Source organism: Echiichthys vipera (assembly GCF_963691815.1).
Source record: "Echiichthys vipera genome assembly, chromosome: 13".
In the NCBI taxonomy this organism is placed as follows: Eukaryota; Metazoa; Chordata; class Actinopteri; order Perciformes; family Trachinidae; genus Echiichthys; species Echiichthys vipera.
In genome coordinates, this window is record NC_139838.1 from 1,581,073 (window position 1) to 1,599,869 (window position 18,797).

At 43.7% G+C, this 18,797-nt stretch overlaps 1 protein-coding gene across 1 annotated transcript in view; it reads left to right on the forward strand.

Moving 5' to 3' along the window:
* The window catches only part of LOC310955907 (eIF5-mimic protein 1-like), a gene marked incomplete at its 3' end in the record, with an annotated part of 37,112 nt that extends 25,023 nt beyond the window's left edge, over positions 1-12,089 (forward strand). The window contains exons 8-10 of the mRNA XM_083925988.1: positions 10,776-10,914; positions 11,036-11,158; positions 12,052-12,089. Coding sequence (XP_083782114.1) covers positions 10,776-10,914; positions 11,036-11,158; positions 12,052-12,089 — 300 coding nt within the window. The remainder of the gene's footprint in view (positions 1-10,775; positions 10,915-11,035; positions 11,159-12,051) is intronic.
* Between the last annotated feature and the right edge of the window lie 6,708 nt (positions 12,090-18,797).

Here is an 18,797-nt window from a genome sequence, read left to right on the forward strand (position 1 = left end):
TCTCTGGGGATCGGTAAAGTCTCCGCATCAGTTCAGAACAATGGAATGAAGAACTTGGACAAAGGCTCCGCTGGATGTTTATTCTTCAAGATTGCTGATTCGCTCATTTAGCTGTCAATCAAAAAAGGATTCCGCCTCAGACAGCTCATCCAATCATCATGCAGACGCCGAGCCAGCCCACTGTGACATAGACCCCCAGAGAAACTGAGCGTCCAATGGGCGGGACAAAGCCCAGTATTTATCCAATGAGCATCTAATTTGGCTGCAGTGGAACAGTCCGCTCTACGCTTCCTCATCGAAGTCAGTATAAGCTGAGCGCTCGACTGTGTAAAGCGCTGTGGGGATGAATGAGAAGGAAGTTGCTCCGGTTACCTGTGATAAGTAGCTGATTCTGGACAAAAGATGAAGGCTTGATAGCGCGGATTTAGTCAATGAAATATACACACAGCAGTACATATTTCATCACTTTTTTTGGGGGGTGACATTTTAGGGGAAGCTGAGCTTCCTTGCAGTCTTAGAGCAATCGCCACTGGTCAGGAGTAACAGTAAGACTATTGCTAATAAAAGCCAGCAGTGGGTCCCAGGTTTTGTGAAATGTTGTCAAAGATCCCCTCTGTGAGAACCTTAACTTCTCTTACCATTGTAAAATTTCACGTATCCAACTTTTATGCATCGGTGGAGAAATATGTTTCCATTTAAGGAGAATATTATGTCTGGCAATCAGGGTGGTAAAGGCCACGACACATTGTGTAGTAATGGGCAGTTGGTGAAATGTGCTCTATGAAGCACCTTCCATTGTTAAAGGAAGGTGTCCTTGTCCCATCCTGGCACAAATCGAGGATGAATTTTAAACTATCCCTCCACTGGACCTCAGTAATGTCTCCCCCAAATCCTTTTCCTATGCATTTATTTTTTTTTTGGGGGGGGGGGGGGGGGGGGCACAGTGGGGACTGGGCAATCTTATTATAAATGCACTGAAAAAAAATTTGTTTTGAATTTACTTAATTTAATTTAATGTAATGTCAAGTGGTTGCACGAAATAAATTAATCCAAATTGAGATATATTTTCTAAGTGTTGTTTATATAAAATGTATTAATTTAGTTAAATGTTACGTTGATATTACTTAACTGTTTTGAACAGAGTTTACTCATACTTTTAGTTAGAATTACTATAATTATTATCTTCAATTTGCGAAACTGAATTATGTTAATACAGATAAACTTAATTTATAATTTCAACATAATGCAATAATGTTCAATTAAATAAAACATTTTAAGCAATTTTAGCCAAATACATTTAATAATCAGACAAAGCAAACACAATATTTTCAACACTTTTAGTACATCTTAAGTACAACAAAAGTGAAAAGGCAGTTCTGAATTTCACATAAATGTTCTCTTTTGCCCTCAAACACGCCCAGACAATGCAGCTTAAGCACAAAAATGCATTTAGAGAGCTCAGGTTCAGGAAAAAAAAAAAATCAGCAAAATTGAAAAGTGAAGATGAAGTCAACATCTTGGATAACTTAGTCACACAGTTTACATTGTAGGTATTTTAGGCTAGTCCTCCGGCCATCCGGAATCGAGAACCTTTCTTACTGTAGTAACCCTTATAAAACGTAAAAATTAAACTATTGTACCAGCCCACCCACAGCTGGAAGATAGTAAATGATAAAAAACTGAGAAGCAGCACTGAAGTTCTTCTTCATTTGAAGATACATCTCACATAAATGTTCTCTTTTTCCTCCAAACACTCAAGCCCAATCAATGCAGATTAAGCAAAAGACAGATTTCCAGAGCTAAAGTTAGAAAAAAAAGAAAAGAAATCCCTCACCAAAAATATAAAATAAAGATTACTGCACACACATAAAGTTTGCATCGTAAGGGAGCAAGGAAATAGCAGACAAAAAATCAAATAGAAAAACAAAGTCCTCAATGTTTGTCTAGTTTCAGGAGTGCTGATCAGCATTTTCCTCAGTGCCACAGATTCTGCAGGGAACAATGAAATCCAGGGGTTCCAAAAGCAGCTGGAAAAAAATCCTACTGTCCAGCCCCAATCTTGTTCTTTAGTCCAAGGACTTTGCGGGAAAGCTTTTCACCATTCATTCTGAAGAGCACTTTCTGAATAAATTCGTAATAGTATCTCATAGTATCGGTGCATAGATGACTCCCAGCACTATTGCACAAGTTTGGGCCACAGATCCAATGTTGCCCAGAATGACCAGTCCTTAAAAAAAAAAAGCCTAATTTCATCCTAACGTCCAGTCCTTAAAAAAAGAAGCCCAATTTCCAGTTTCTTCACCCTCCTTGTTGCGCATGAGGTGTGTCTGCATGTCTCTCGGGGTATATCATCTCCTTGGATATCCTGTATATTTTAAGAAGAAATTGAAAATAACATTTAAAAAACCTATTCATACACCATTTAATTTTATTAACACACTTTACATGAACATTCCTGCATTTCCAGCCTGCTATGCTATTGAATTTTTGAGGCAAATACATTTTTAAACTGATACTAATAAATGTAGTAGTGCTACTCTTGTTATGTGGTCACATAATAAAGGCCATTTTATGCACCTTGTAATAACTAGTGTAGGAGGGACATTATGATCTATAAAATATATGCAATTTTTATCATACATACCATAAATGAAGTCATATTTCCTAAAAAAATGCATGTTGCCCCTTCTCAAATAATCAAGGCTACTGTATATTGTAGTAGACAGGTAGATTTTTGAAAACTTTTTATATTACAATTTATATTACAATTTCTACAACAGTGTATACTCATATTTACCTCTTGCAAGATCACCAGGGGTCCGTTTCACAAAGCAGGTTTAGTGAAAACTCTGAGTCTCTTAACCTGGCTGGAGAGGTGCCAGTTCATCTTCTGGGCACTGCCGAGGTGCTGTTGAGCAAGGCACCGAACCCCCAACTGCTCGGGGCGCCGGTCACTAGCAGCCCCCTCGCTCTAACATCTCTCCATTAGTTGCATGTATATAGGTCCTGTCTGTGCATGTGTGTGTATTTCGGGCCTGTGTGTGTAAAATAAAAAAATAGAGTGAAAATTGAATTGAATTGAAAGGAATTCTTCTTCTTCTTCTTCTTCTTCTAACCCTGAAATGAGGGAAACTCTGAGTTTTCACAATGGGAGGTAACTCAAACCAGAGACAGAGGGGTAACTCTAGCCTGTTTCACAAAGAGAGGTAACTTAACCTCTCGGTCAGTTACCATGGTAACATGCTCTCTGAAACTAACCTGGTTGGGACCAGGTTTTTCTCAGAAAACCTTGAGTTTCTCTCTGTCTCCGCCCTCTTTCAGCCACACTGTGTTTGATTTCCTCATTCATTCAGTCAGCAGGCGAGTTTTGGCGTAGTATAGTTCCGTCTGTTTTTTCAGAAAATCATTGCAAAAATCATTCAGTAGGCCTACATTAGAAGTTATATTAGGTGGTGACTATTTCACTACCATGGCATGTCCTTTTGATAACGATCCCGTGGATGAAGGTGCAGCATTACTGCGCAGAGAATTAAATAGCATAGACGTCCTTAATATACTGCAGCCATAATTACAAAATGAATGAAATGGATCTTTTGAGCAAGTTTCCTAAATATAATCCCAGCTTTTCTTGCAATTCATAGGTTCAAAAGTGTGTGCTTTTAATTGGGTTACCGGATATAAACTACTCCTATATAGCCTTCTGATCTAGAATATCATCTGTAATGCGAGGGGGTGCATTTCACGGCAGGGGTTCTGAATACGGCATAACAGCGTTTTATGTCACAGTCCATCATTTACATACACAGCCTCATCCGCCCTTACGTTTCCAACATTAACAACCAAAGTCATGCTCTCACATCCCAGCAGATATTGTGTGTTGCGCTGCGTTTTTTTGCAAATGGGAGTTTTTTATACAACATATAAAACAGCCACTTACGGTAATATTTACTTTACAATCTAAAACATGCTCAAAATGATGCGTCACCATGAGATTGTGCCGATGTTTTACCTGTTTGAACAATGTTTTAAGGTTTCATCTTAAGCTGCTGCCAAGTGCCCTTCTCCCCCGTGTGAAGCACCTAAATTAAATAAATTAATAGGCTACCACTCAAGCAGTACCTCTGTGATATTACTGTGATTGCAACAGGACTACATTTAAACTTACGCACTGACCCGAGCAGCAATGTTCTCCCACGCCGTCTCGCTCTCTTTTGCTGCTGCAGCGGTGTTACACCGGCGAAAAACATGCTCAAACTCTCCGTATGAGCGCATTAATATTTACAGTTCCAGTTGTAGCGTAGCCCTCCCCTTCCCCGTTGCTATGGTGACTCGTCGAATCAGGGCTCCATTGATGCTGTCTTTTTTTACTTGTGGTGCACGCGCTTAACTCCAGGTCAAACTACTCTGAGTTGATCAACCTAACGCAAATCTGCTGTTCTGGAACTGAAAACTCAGAGTTTCCTATCTCAGAGTAGATCAACTCAGAGTTCAGGGTTAGACTCAGAGTTTGTTGAACCTGCTTTGTGAAACGGACCCCAGGTGTCTGGCTAGTTTTTGGCCAGAAACACCTCCCTTCTTCTGGAACCAGATGTCAGCTGGGCTAAATAACTGTCCAACTGCACCATGAAGGTCGTTTCAAGAGGGATTGTTGTTGGAATTTAGCATGCATCTATAAAAAAGTAAAGACAAAAAAAGACAAAAGGCACTGTGTTCAGTCATTGATGTAATTGTATTTTATAGCAACTGTATCATTAAAGGTTACATTCTAATTTTTGACATTTACATTAACAAAACAATCATATGTCCGATAGGATGTGTAGTACAGTGGGGATTAGCCATAGGTATAACTATAAGGTAATGAGAAGAAATCAAATCTAGAACCACACACTGTGGTTATTTAAACATGTCTTTTCAATATCTGGGTGTAAAACCACAATTTGACGAAAACAGCAATTTTTTTTAAAAGGTCAGGGGTCAGCTCAGGTGGTGGGAGATTTCGGGATTTCTGGTCCAGTGAGATTATTGATGACATCACACTTTGGAGGCAGAGGGTGAGGACCTTAGCAAGAATCTCACAATCTATATTTAAAAGTGAGATCGGTCTGTAGCTGCAACATGAAGTAGGATCCCTGTCTTTCTTTAGGAAATAGATGCCTCATACAAGGTCGCTGGCAATCTGCCTTCAGTAAAGGAGTCATTGAACCTTCTCAAAAGGATGGGAGCTAATAGCATCGAGCATGCCTTAAAGAACTCGACTGTAAAACCATCGGGACCAGGAGATATCCTGTTTTGCATAGGCTTGATCGCTTCATGCATCTCCAACAGAGAGATGGGTCTACAGAGTCCCCTAGCGATGTTTATATCAATCTGAGGGTACGTTAAACGGTCTAAAGGATAAGGGGTCGCTGCAGTAATTGGGCTGCATTCAGAAGTATATAGTGCGGTATAGAAATCAGAAAAAGACTTGATAATCACTGGATCAGAATTGTGTCTGCCATCCAGTAGTTGAATTTTAGAGAATAGTCTGGAAGCACTAGCTGCACGGACCTGCTGCACAAGGAGTCTCCCTGCCTTATCTCCCTGCTCAAAAAAGTTTTGTTTGGATTGTCGCAGCTGTCTCTCCACTACACGGGTCATTAAGGGGTAGAGTAAGTTCCATTGACGTTTAACAGTTCCTCCACAATTTCCACCAGCCTAGCCCATTCAGCCCTTATCATTTTAATAATGAAGGATATCACTTGTCCCCGAATAGTAGCTTTAAGTGCTTCCCACAGAGTGTCGCTGCTGAGTTCCAACAAAATCTTTAAACTTACTATCAGACAGTAAGTGTGAGCTGAACCTCCACGGTGAACGTGGAATTGTATCTCGTGGAAAACTAATGTTAACTGTGGTAGGAGCATGGTCAGAAGTGACTATTGGGTGATATTCACATACATTCAAACAGTCGAGGAGGTTGTTATCGAGTAAGAAGAAATCAATTCAGGAGAATAAGTGGTGTTCATGGGGGAAAAAAAGAGAACGTTTTACCATGGAGACTTCTAAACCTCCAAGGACCAGAAATTCCCAACTGTGATGCAAATGTTTTTACTGTGTGTACTGATTTGGATAGCGTAACTTGTGTAGGAGAAGATCTGTTGAGAGTCACATCCTGCACCAGGTTGAAGTCTTCGCCTATGATAATGCGATGACTGTCAGAGTTTGGGATTTTTGCAAATAGCCTTGTAAAAAACTGTTCATCGTCCCAATGGCCTTCAGTATCTAGGATTACATTTGTTGGCTCAAACAGGACCCTTTTATGAATGATGATAGCTGCCCCTCTAACTCTATCTGTAAATTTCGAGGGGAATAAGTGGCTCACCCACACCCTCTTGATACCTGAGGTGTCTGCTGTTTTGAGATGTGTTTCCTGCAGAAACATCACATCCCCCTTAAGGTGCTGTAACTGTGTCAGGACCTTACCGGTTTTGGACCTTAGTATTCCAGGATATCAGACGCACTCCAGTACCTGTCTTTACAGCATTGGCCATAGGAACAATAATAATAACTTAGAATGGTACTGCATGACCTTAAGGTAATCTGTAGTAGTGGAGGAAGAGAGTGGGGAGGAAGAAAAAAGAAACCCAAACACATAAAACATTACAGAACAACATAAAGGGAACAAAACAATAACATTGTGACCAATCTGAGGGCTACTCCCATAGAAAAAACATCTGAGCTCTCCAACTCGAACTAACAGCTAAACTGAAACTTCTGGTGTCTCCTCCCTTACCTAGCACTGTTTGACCCCTTAAAGTCACATGGAAATAATAATAATATTAAAAAATTATTAATAATGATGATGATTCTGAACCGACAGACAACCATATAAAATAACTTAAACCAGCTAGTAGAGGGCGCGAAGATGCCTTTGGGCGGGCAGGCTATGAAGGCATATCTCCACATCAAACAAGATAAATAGACGAGAATGCTAAGCAATGGTGCAGGTCGCCTCCGATAAGTGCCAGGCTGCAGTAAAACCCTTCGACCGAACGAGTTACAGAAAATAAAATACTTCAGATAACCCTGTGGTGGTGGGTGATAAACATCCAAAATGATATAAAATAAGACTGTGAAGAAAATATATAATAACAAACTGAAATCCACATGTGGCCGAGCTTCCAGTACAAAGCATGAAGGCCAATTAAAGATCTGTAGTCTGAATTCATATAGTAGTGTAAGCAGGCACGGAAAGAAAGATGAAAAAAAACAAACAGGAATTCAAAAAGATATCAGAAACACTGGATCTCAAGTCAACATCATGACTGTAACTAATTACGCTGCGGTCTAAAATTAGCTCCGGTCAGTCCGGGGCTGTTAAAGCACAGCTACACAGTCAGCAACACACAAACTCACAATTATCCAGGTTTGTCCGTGTTGAAATCAGCAGCTCTCCGCAGCTCTTATGAAGGCTTTCGCCTCGGTGAGCCAAGAAAGCCTTTTCCTGCCTCCATTCTTCATCATGATGACAAGCCTGGCGAGGAACAGCAGTGCTGGCTGAAGCCCACGTTGTAAATCTCCAACATCACCTCTTGGTATTTCTGGCACTCTGCCACCACCTCCGGTGCATAGTCCTCATAGATGGTGATAGGGGAGCCTCTGTACTGCAGTTTCCCTCTCATGGCGCGGGCTTCGCGTATGATTTTCTCTTTCACCTGGTATCTGTGCAGCCTGATAATGACTGCCCGTGGTTTCTGCCCTGGCCTAGGCTTCTCAGTTAGTGTGTGGTGAGCCCCGTCACATTCCGGTGGTGATTCCAGGAAGCCCTCGCTGAATACCTCTATGAGCAGCTCTGCGAATAAGGCTGTGGGCCAGGGACTCTCCACTGCTTCAGGTAGTCCAACCACTCTGATATTATGGCGCAGACTCCGGGACTCCAGGTCGCTGACTTTAGCCAGCAGCTTAGCGTTGCTCTCTGTTAGTGCGGCACAGCAGGCCTCCAGCATTAGCAGACGCTCGTCCTGTAAATTTGCATTTACCTTGAGCTAGCCTTTCTTCTGAGTGTGGTCGGACACTGTGGTGTGGACGTGGTCCAGCTTTGCTTCGAGCGTTGAAATGCTGCTTTAAAAGGTTAGTTATGGCCGCCATGCTAATCTCGCCATCTGCCTCCTCTGCGGAGCTAGCCTTCACCCTCTGGTCTTTTACTGTCTGTCTGGTCGAATGCGTCGGCATATTTCGGTGGTGTATCCATCAAACGAGATGAATATTACTATTTGTAGTGACTTTCAGGGTCCTGAAACGTGAAATTATCAAAAGTTGTGGGAGCAAGACTCAACCCGTGTCTACTCCATCTTAGCCAAACCGAAAGTCTCAGTTAATTATATCTTTGATAGGCTAACTTAAATTTGAACAAATCAAAGCACCGATCAGCAGCTGAGAGTTGAGTAATGCACCAGGGAACATAATGAAGCAATAACAATTTTGGCCGAATTCTAGATTTTAAGGGAGACCCTATTTTGGTTCTCAACACTTATTCATTTCTAGATCTAGATTTTAGCATTAAGCTGTCCAGTGCTTAATGCTAAAATCTAGATCTAGAAATGAACAAATTAAAATTTATAGTTTCACCTTCCATGGGCAGGAGACAGGTGAGAAGTTGCTCAGCAGGCCGTGGCAGGGCTGAAGTTCTCTTTCGAGCCCTCAAGTCTTTTGGAGCTGCCTTTTTCACATTCTCTCTCTCTCTCTCTCTTTCTCTCTCTCTCTCTCTCTCTCTCTCTCTCCTCTCAGCGGCCATCTCTGACCCTTCTCGGGTCAGAGGTTATTGTAGCAGAACCTGCCAGAATATCAGTCTTTTCTTTTAAAGTTTCTTAAGTAACTGGTTCAGCTTTTAACAGCTGTGAGCCGGTACGGCAGTGTTCTGCATTTCATGATTAAGGGCCCTTTCACACTTAGTTTTGTTTTTGTTTTTTTTCCAGCTGGTCTGATTCTTTCCCACGTGTTCATTTGATCTGGTCTGAATCGGTTGATGACCTGCTGAAGTGGACCAAAATGTAGCTGCACTTCGGCTCAATAAAGGTTTGGGACAAAAAAGGGAAAAATTGGTCAGATGGGTCTGGGGCTCAGGAGGAAATTATTTTAATTATGTAGATCCTGAACCTCCGATTGGACAGAACACTGAGAATGTAAACAGTGTGATAGCAGACAAAGCATTCATCATAAGTAAAGTCACAATGGAGGACAACTGTGGGGTTGATTTTGACGTTGGTCCTCGTTATTACATCACTACTCCAGGTTTGTCCGCGGTGACTCATGCTGGCGTGTTGTTGTTGTTGTTGTCGCTGTGACAGTGGAGGGACTTAATCATTCCGTAAATCACATAGCTGCCTACAACTGCTTTCTGCAGTTAGTGCGGTCCGATCACGTTCTCACCACAAACAAACTGCACCAGAGTTAGTTTGGAAGCGGACCGAGACCACCTCTTCTACCATGTCTCGGTCAACTTATTTGGTCCACTTCTGGTGCACACCTGAGTATGATCGCTGCATTCCCACTTGCACAAACGAACCGTAGAAAATGAGGGATTGACTCAAGTTTGATTCAATCGAACTAAATAAGGCTGGTGAGAAAGCGCCCTTAGAGTCATTCACCCTTAGAGTCCTTGAGAGTTCTCATCTTGCCATATTAGTACCCAGACGTGGAATAGATTTTTAGGAGAATTTGAGGCTTCTTCCATCGATCATAGGCCGCTGTCAGCATGTCTGCAGCTTAGGCTTGGAGTGGATCCTCCAGCAGATCCTCCAGCAGATACAGCAGTGTGTGGAGGTTTCCAGCGGAAGACTCATAGAAGTCTTTTCCTAATTTTTTTTGGTTAATATCTCTTGAAAAGGAGCAGTGTGTGAAGGCTGCTCTGCTCCTACTTCACCTTCTAATGTTTCAATAGTTTAGTTAGAATCACATTTGTCATATTTATACCCAGGTGAAAATAGCCTTTGACACGCAATCTAGCTATTCACACCTGACCCCTTAATTGAAAGCAGCTGAAAGCAATACTTGAGTAAAAGTACAAGTATCTTAACAGAAAACTACTTTGGCAGAAGTCAAAGTCACCTTTTAGAATATTAGAAGTAGTAGTAGAAGTAGAAGTCTTAAAGTATTGTCTAATTATTGAACTTTAGTATCAAAAGTCATTTTCTGATATTAAATGTACTTAATTATTGGAAGTAAAATTAAAAATACAAAAAACGTATTATAATAATGTAACTTTATTGTGGCTTGAACAGGCCTATGATAACTTATGTTAATGTGACGCCCAGAATGTGTGGATGTATTATGTGATTTAATTTTTTGTATTTGATATAATTTGAATTAGTATGTCAGAGCCTTATTTATTTATTTTTGTGTAACTTAATGTTTTGAGCACTATAACCATTTTCGCCACTAGGCGGCTTCGCCTCCCAGTGAGATGGCTGCAGCTGGCTCTTGTCTTTAAGCTGCGTTCAGACCAGACGCAATGACAAAGTCAATGTAAAGAAGCGATTACGATTTGATGGATGCAATGTAACTTCCACCACGTCCATCATTGAAAATATTGAACTTTTCATTTTGCATTTGATTATTTGTGTTTATAATTTTATTCTTTTTGTATTGTTTTTAAACCTAACCATGTAGTTGTATTGCTTAAACCTAACCAAGTCGTTTTATTGCCTTAACCTAACCAAACTGCGAGAACAATAAGTCAACCAAATGTAGCAATACTTGGGTCAGTTGTTCACTATGTAACTATGTGTGATTGTTCTTAGCACTACGCTCCTCTGCTGGCAGTGTTCAACACTCTGGGTCAGTCTGAGCTGGTGCTGGTGCTGAAGATCCAGGAGTACTGCTACGACAACATCCACTTCATGAAGTCCTTCTCTAAGATAGTGATGCTCTTCTACAAAGGTCAGCATCATCTATCATTTCCTGTTGCATCTAGTCATTATTTATGTTCCAGATGTGTTGTCTTTTGTATTTATGAGTAGAAGTTTTAAGCTCCCTTACTGACTGTTCTCTCTAAACTCAGCTGATGTCCTGAGTGAGGAGGCCATCTTGAAGTGGTACAAAGTAGCCCACGCTGCCAAAGGAAAGAGTGTCTTTTTGGAACAGATGAAGAAGTTTGTTGAGTGGCTCCAGAATGCTGAAGAAGGTAACAACAACATCTCTTCCTTTATTTCATGCCCTCCAGTCTCTGTCAGGAGTATTTATTATTACTGCAACCAAACATGCATGCTCATGGAACATACTGTACAGGTTGTTGTTGTTGGGATTTAGAATATTTTATAATAATAACAATAACTTAATTTGAATAGAACCTTTAAAAACAGCAGTTTACAAAGTGCTTTGACGTAGCAAAAATCAAGATACACATAAATATAGTATAAACCAAACAAATAATAATAATAGAATCCAATGAGGTAGAACATAACCATAAATAATGTATTGTATAAAAGTGTACAAAGGACAAAGGAAATTATTATAGGCTTGTTAGTTCATTCATTTAAGGTGCTTGCAAAGAAAGAAGAGCAATGAGATAAAAGAATAAAACGGGAAGGCAAGTCTATGAAAATGAGCTTTAAGAAGTGATTTCAAAGAGGACACGGAATCATCAAGCCTTATCTATGTGGGCAGGTCATTCCAAAGTCTATAAAAGTATTTCATGGTGACAAAACTGTAGCATGCTGAACCGTTTGTCTTAAAGCATACCTATGGGCATATTTGTTTTGTGAAATCTATATAGGCTATTCCTAATGTGTGAAAATAAACAATATTCATTGTTGTAGGTATTTGATAACCACTGTATGACTTTGCAGATAATAGTAATAGGAATCAAAAATATTCCATAATAATAACATTCGGTATTATTATTTATGACTTATCGTGATTTGTTTTGGGTTACAATAATAACATTCTAACTCAAGACAATTCAAAGAGGATGACTCAGCCTCATTTCCAATAGGCTCTAACTTTGGGATCTGTAATTCTTAATATATGCAGCAGATGAAGCAGTCATGTCATGCTTTCTTTTCTTCCTGCCGACAGAGTCCGAGTCAGAGGGGGAGGAGGGCCAGCTCCTTTAGTCTGCATGTGGCCATGAATGACAGCGCAGCAGCTAGTTTACATGTGTAGAGTCCATCTGGGTTAAGATGGTGGTGGTTAAGGTGGTCCAACCACAACTACCACAAACCCACTCCCCTCCTGAGGCAGATGGACCAGGAGTCAGTCCAAAAGAAGCTGACAGCCTAAGACTTCATCCATGACTCTTTCCAGGGGTCCGTTTCACAAAGCAGGTTTAGTGAAAACTGAAACCTGCTGTCTGTTAACCCTGAAATGAGGGATCTGAGTTTTCCGTTTCACAAAGGGAGGTAACTCAAACCAGAGAAAGAGGGGTAACTCTAGCCTGTTTTACAGAGAGAGGTAACTTAAGCTCTCGGTCAGTTACCATGGTAACATCCTCTATGAACCTAACCTGGTCGGGACCAGGTTTTCTCAGCAAACCCTGAGTTTCTTTCTGTCTCCGCCCTCTTTCAGCCACACACAGTATTGGATTTCCTCACTCATTCAGTCAGCAGGCAAGTTTTGGCGTAGTATAGTTCTGCCATAGTTCCGTCTGTTTTCTGAGAAAATCATTGCCAAAATCAGACAGTAGGCCTACATTAGAAGTTATATTAGGTGGTGACTATTTTCACTAGCATCGCATGTCCTTTTGATAATGATCCCGTGGATCAAGGTGCAGCATTACTGCGCAGAAAATTAAATATTCGTCGGGAGATGATTATCAGACCACGCTTAGATGTTCTTGCATTTCCAGAAAATGATCTTTTTGAGCGGTACCGTTTCACGTCACAGTCCATCATTTACATACACAACCTAATCCGTCTTTACATTTGCGAGGCAACTGTATGCAGAGCAGTCATAAAAGTGTGCCTCGCTCTAAAACGGCTACTACCCATCTTTATAATTTTCCCTGGACATAAACCTGTCAGAGCCATCAAGGAGGAGCTCCACATGATTGCAGGTAAATTATGTAGAGATCCATTAAATTAATATTAAATAATATTCTGTTGACAATGTCCAATGACATTGTGCAACCTCAGACTGGTATTATTCATTTTAATTTCTTTCAGGATTTCCCAGTGTGACTGGCTGCATAGATGGCACACACATCCTTATCAGGGCTCAATCACATAATGAAGCAGATTATGTGAATAGGAAGTCCATTCCCAGCATAAATGTGCAGTTACATGTGGATTGACTGTCATGAACGGTACAGGAATAACACAAAGGTGGACTCAATGCAGACACGGACAAAAGAAAGTTACAAATTAAACGTTTAATAATACAAACGGAAAAAACACTACAGATAATCAAACACAAGACTAACTAAACAAACACGGAAATACAAGAACGGGGAGACGACGGGAGATCGGGAGACGGACGGGAAAACGGGAACACTGACACTGACAGAGCCAGATCTTGACAGTACCCCCCCCCCCCCCCCCCCCCCTCTCTCAACGAGCGCCTCCAGGCGCTCTACCGGGCCTTTCGGGGTGAGCCCGTTAGAAGTCCCGGATAAGGGACGGATCCAGGATGAGAGATCTCGAGATCCAACTTCTCTCTTCGGGTCCATAGCCCTTCCAGTCCACAAGATACTGAAACCCCCGTCCACGCCGTCGCACGTCCAGGATTGTCCTGACTGTGTAAGCCGGATGGCCGTCCACAGTACGGGGGGGTGGTGGGGCGACGGCAGGCGGGCACAACGTGCTGGTGGTGACGGGCTTGATTTGAGAAACATGGAAGGTTGGGTGAATCTTGAGGGACGTAGGGAGCTTGAGACGAACAGAACTGGGATTCACGATGGTCTCGACCTCGAAAGGACCAATGAACCGGGGAGCCAGCTTCTTAGAAGAGATACTCAGGGGAATATCTCGAGAGTTCAACCAAACCTTTTGTCCAGGTCAGTACTTGGGTGCGGGGATGCGATGGCGATCCGCCATCCTCCGATTCTGCTCTACCGTTCGGAGTAACGCCCCGCGAGTCTCTCTCCAAATCTGACGCACTCTGCGGAGATGGTGCTGGACGGATGGCACGGCTATCTCTGCTTCCTGGGTCGGGAACAGAGGAGGTAAGTAACCCAAAGACGCCTCGAAGGGGGACATACCTATAGCGGTGCTGGATAAGGAGTTGTGGGAGTACTCGGCCTAGGACAGTTGCGAAGACCACGAAGAAGGGTTGCAAGCACAGATGCAACGAAGGGCAGTCTCCAGATCCTGGTTCGCCCGCTCCGTCTGACCATTTGACTTGCGACATGGGAAGTCCGGTAACAAAGTCCAGAGCGATGTGTGACCATGGTCGACCAGGAACTGGAAGAGGTTGCAGAAGGCCAGCTGGAGGTCGATGGGAAGCCTTCCCTCGAGTGCAGACGGTGCAGGCCAAAACAAACTGCTTGGAATCAGGTACCATTGAGTTCCACCAGAAGTGGCGACGAAGGAGATTCAGAGTTCTGGTGATTCCGGGATGACAGGAGAGCCGAGAAGAGTGTCCCCACTGGAGTACTTGAGAGCGAACACTGGAAGGAACAAACAGTGGTCCACCACCAGGATCAGGATGTGAGCGCTGCGCCTGCCTGACCGTGGCCTTGATCTCCCAGGTTAAAGCTGCCATAACACAAGACGAAGGGACAATGTTCTCAACGCCGCACTCCTCCTCCTCCGCAGGTCCAAACTGCCTGCGAGAGTGCGTCAGGCTTGATATTCTTGCTCCCTGGAATATAGGTCAAGGTAAAATTGAATCTTCCAAAAAACAGGGCCCACCTGGCTTGGCGTGAATTGAGTCGTTTGGCTGTCTGTATGTAGGCCAAATTCTTATGGTCAGTCCAGACCACAAATGGAACCTCCGCCCCCTCCAGCCAATGACGCCATTCCTCCAGTGCTAGTTTCACTGCAAGTAGCTCGCGGTTTCCGACATCGTAGTTTCTCTCTGCCGGGGAATGTTTCTTAGAGAAAAAAGCACAAGGGTGAATCTTATCTTATTATTTTGACCCGCTCCAGTTTGCTTACCGCTCCAATCGCTCCACAGAGGACGCCATCTCCTCTACACTCCACCTGAGCCTGGATCATCTGGAGAGGAATAACACCCACGTGCGTATGCTGTTTCTGGACTTCAGCTCAGCATTTAACACGATCATCCCCCAGCATCTGGTGAGCAAACTGGCCCCCCTTGGACTCAACACCCCCCTTTGTAACTGGCTGCTAGATTTCCTCACAGACAGGCCCCAGTTTGTGCGGGTCAGCAGAAACACCTCCAGCATCATCTCCCTCAGCACAGGCTCCCCCCAGGGCTGTGTCCTGAGCCCACTGCTCTTCACCCTGATGACCCATGACTGCCGTGCCAGGTTCAGCACGAACCACATCATTAAGTATGCGGACGACACGACAGTGGTGGGCCTCATCAGGGACAACGACGAACTGGCCTACAGAGAGGAGGTGAAACATCTGGTGGACTGGTGTGACATGAATAATTTGATCCTGAATGTCAACAAAACAAAAGAGATCGTCGTTGACTTCAGGAAAAAACAGCCCAGTCACACCCCCCTCCTCATCAACAACGCCGCAGTGGAGCGGGTCAGTAGCACCAGATTCCTGGGGGTGCAGATCACCGACACTTTGACCTGGTCCCTTCACACCTCTGCTCTCGTGAAGAGAGCACAGCAGCGTCTGCACTTTCTGCGTCGGATGAGAAGAGCATTCCTTCCCCCTCCCATTCTCACCACCTTCTACAAAGGGACAATAGAGAGCATTTTAACCAGCTGCATCTCTGTCTGGTCTGGGGCCTGCAACGCCTCAGACTGGAAACGTGTAGAAAGAGTGGTGAGAACAGCGGAGGGTATCATCTGTACAGCTCTTCCTGCTATCCACGAGACTGCACGCAGACGCTGCCTGACCAGGGCAGAGTCCATCATCAAGGACCCCTCTCACCCCCATCATGTTCTGTTCTCCCTGCTGCCCTCTGGTAAGAGGTTCAGCAGCTTCAAGAGCAGAACATCCAGACTCCACAACAGCTTCATCCCCCACGCAATAAGACTTTTAAACTCCAAATAACCCCCCCCCCCACACACACACACACACACACACTCACTTGTCACTTTACTGGACACTGCGTCACTTTACTTGGACACTATGCACTACCTCATTCCATTCTGTTACTCTCTGTTTATATTCACTGTTCACTACACCGTTCACTGTTTATTTATTATTATACTTAATATTCTGCTGCTAATACTCACTTCAAACAGCTGTCAACTCTGTCAACTTAGATGCTATATTATATTTTATTTTATTTTATTTTATATTTTATTTTATATTTTATTTTATATTTTATTTGTTGTAGATATGTCTATATCTTGCCTCCTTTTATATTTTATATTTACCTTTTATATTGTATATTTTTTGGTGGTTTCTGGAGCCTTGCAACGGAATTTCGTTTGTATACATGAAAATGTGTGTGAATGACAATAAAGTTTGTCTAAGTCTAAAGTCTAAAAAGTTATCGTCGGAAACCGCTCGCTGGGACAAGACTGCCCCCACTCCTAGGTCAGAAGCGTCCACCTCAACGATGAATTGAAGACCAGTGTCTGGTTGCACGAGAACAGGGGTGGAAGAAAAACGCTTCTTAAGGGCCAAGAATGCGCTGTTAGCAGCAGGGGACCAAAAAAAAGGAGTGGAGGGAGAAGTTAATCTGGTCATCGGGGAAACTACCTGACTGTTATTACGAATGAACCGCCGGTAGAATTTGATGAAACCCAGGAACCTCTGAAGGTGTTTGCGAGAGGTAGGTGTGGGCCACTCAGTCACAGCCGTGACCTTGGCAGGGTCAGCCCTAACCTGTCCGCTCTCGACAATATACCCCAAAAAAGCCACGGACGAAACATGAAACTTGCATATCTCGGCTTTGACGAACAGACGGTTCTCCTGAAGACGCTGAAGAACCTGACGAACGTGCACCACGTGCTCATTCAAGTCCTTCGAGAAGATCAGGATATCGTCTAAATACACAAAAGCTGAGCGATTGAGCATGTCCCTAAGAACGTCATTAACTAACGCCTGAAAAACAGCCGGGGCATTAGTTAAGCCAAAAGGCATGACGAGGTGACCCAGTGGTGTGTTGAACGCCGTTTTCCGCTCGTCCCCCTCCCTCACCCTCACAAGGTGATAAGCATTACGGAGGTCCAGTTTGGAGAAAACCGTAGCGCAATGTAGTGGCTCGAAGGCGGAGTTGATCAACGGTAAAGGGTATTTATTTTTAACGGTAATGTTATTAAGTCCCCGGTAATCTATGCATGGGCGCAGGGTTTTGTCTTTCTTAGTAACAAAGAAAAACCCTGCTCCCAGTGGGGAAGACGAGGGACGGATGATCCCTGATTTGAGCGAGTCGTTTATATACGTTTCCATTGACTCCCGTTCGGGACCAGACAGATTATATAGGCGACTCGTGGGAAAAGTTGATCCCGGCAAAAGCTCAATGGGGCAGTTGTAAGGACGGTGAGGAGGTAAGGAAAGCGCCTTAGTCTTGCTAAAGACCTCGGCCAGATCGTGATACACGGGAGGTACGGAAGTCAAATCAGGCGGATCGGGTACAGGGGAACTAAGAGCACGAGGACCACTAGGAGGAGCTGAGCGTAGACAAGAGGAATGACAAAAACTACTCAAACTCACAATCTGACCCATTCGATAACCGGGTTATGAGTAATCAACCAGGGGAGTCCCAGGACTACTGGAGCATTGGTGGAGGACATGACATGAAACGCAATAGATTCTGAGTGGTTACCAGCCAGAGCCATGGTTAAGGGCAAGGTCTCTGCGGAAATCTGAGCAAGTTCGCTCCCACTGAGACTGTTGACACTTAATGGGGTCTCTAGCTGGCTCACGGGAATGGCGTTACTGGCCACAAAATCACGGTCAATAATGTTAGTGTCAGCACCTGAGTCGACGAGTGCCTGAAGGGAATACTCCCTGCCTTCACACGACAAGACCACTTCCAGATTTATGCGTTCATGGGGATTATTAGGAACCACTGAACGACTCACCAGGACCCCGCCTGTGACTGATGAGTCTGACCGTTTAACCTCTTACAGCAGTAAGAAATCTGGTGGTTCGGATCCCCACAATAAATGCATAAATGGTTCTGGAAACGCTGTTTGCATTCCGCGGGGGTCAGGTGGCTAGCTGCATGGGTTCCTCTTGGTTAGGGACGGAGGATAAAGGAACCCGGCGGCTCACGGGTGTCACAGGGATTCGCTCGGAAACGCTAACGGGGGGAACAGGAGTCAAGGGAAACTCAGACCGTCTATCGTGGCGTCTCTCACGCAGACGGTTATCAATTTTAATAGCGACGTTAATGAGTTCCTAAAGGTTAGCAGTTTCAGATCTACCCACTAAACTGTCTTTAACCTCCTCATTAAGCCCCTTAACAAAAATACTCTGAAGAGCCCGATCATCCCACCCTAATTCTGCCGCTAACGCGCAAAACTCAACGGAGTAATCTGCAGCGCTAGCGGGGCCCTGACGTAAATCCAGCAACCGGTTGCTGGAATCGCTATTAGCGACGGGATGATCGAACACAGACATGATTTCACTGGAGAACTGTTGGAACGAAGCCTGCCGAGTTAGGGGATTGTTCCAAAACGCAGCTCCCCAGGCTCAAGCCCTACCGGACAGCAACCCCAGCACATATGCTATCTTGGTGCAGTCGTTAGCATATGTGCGGGGCTGCTGACCGAACACCAGAGA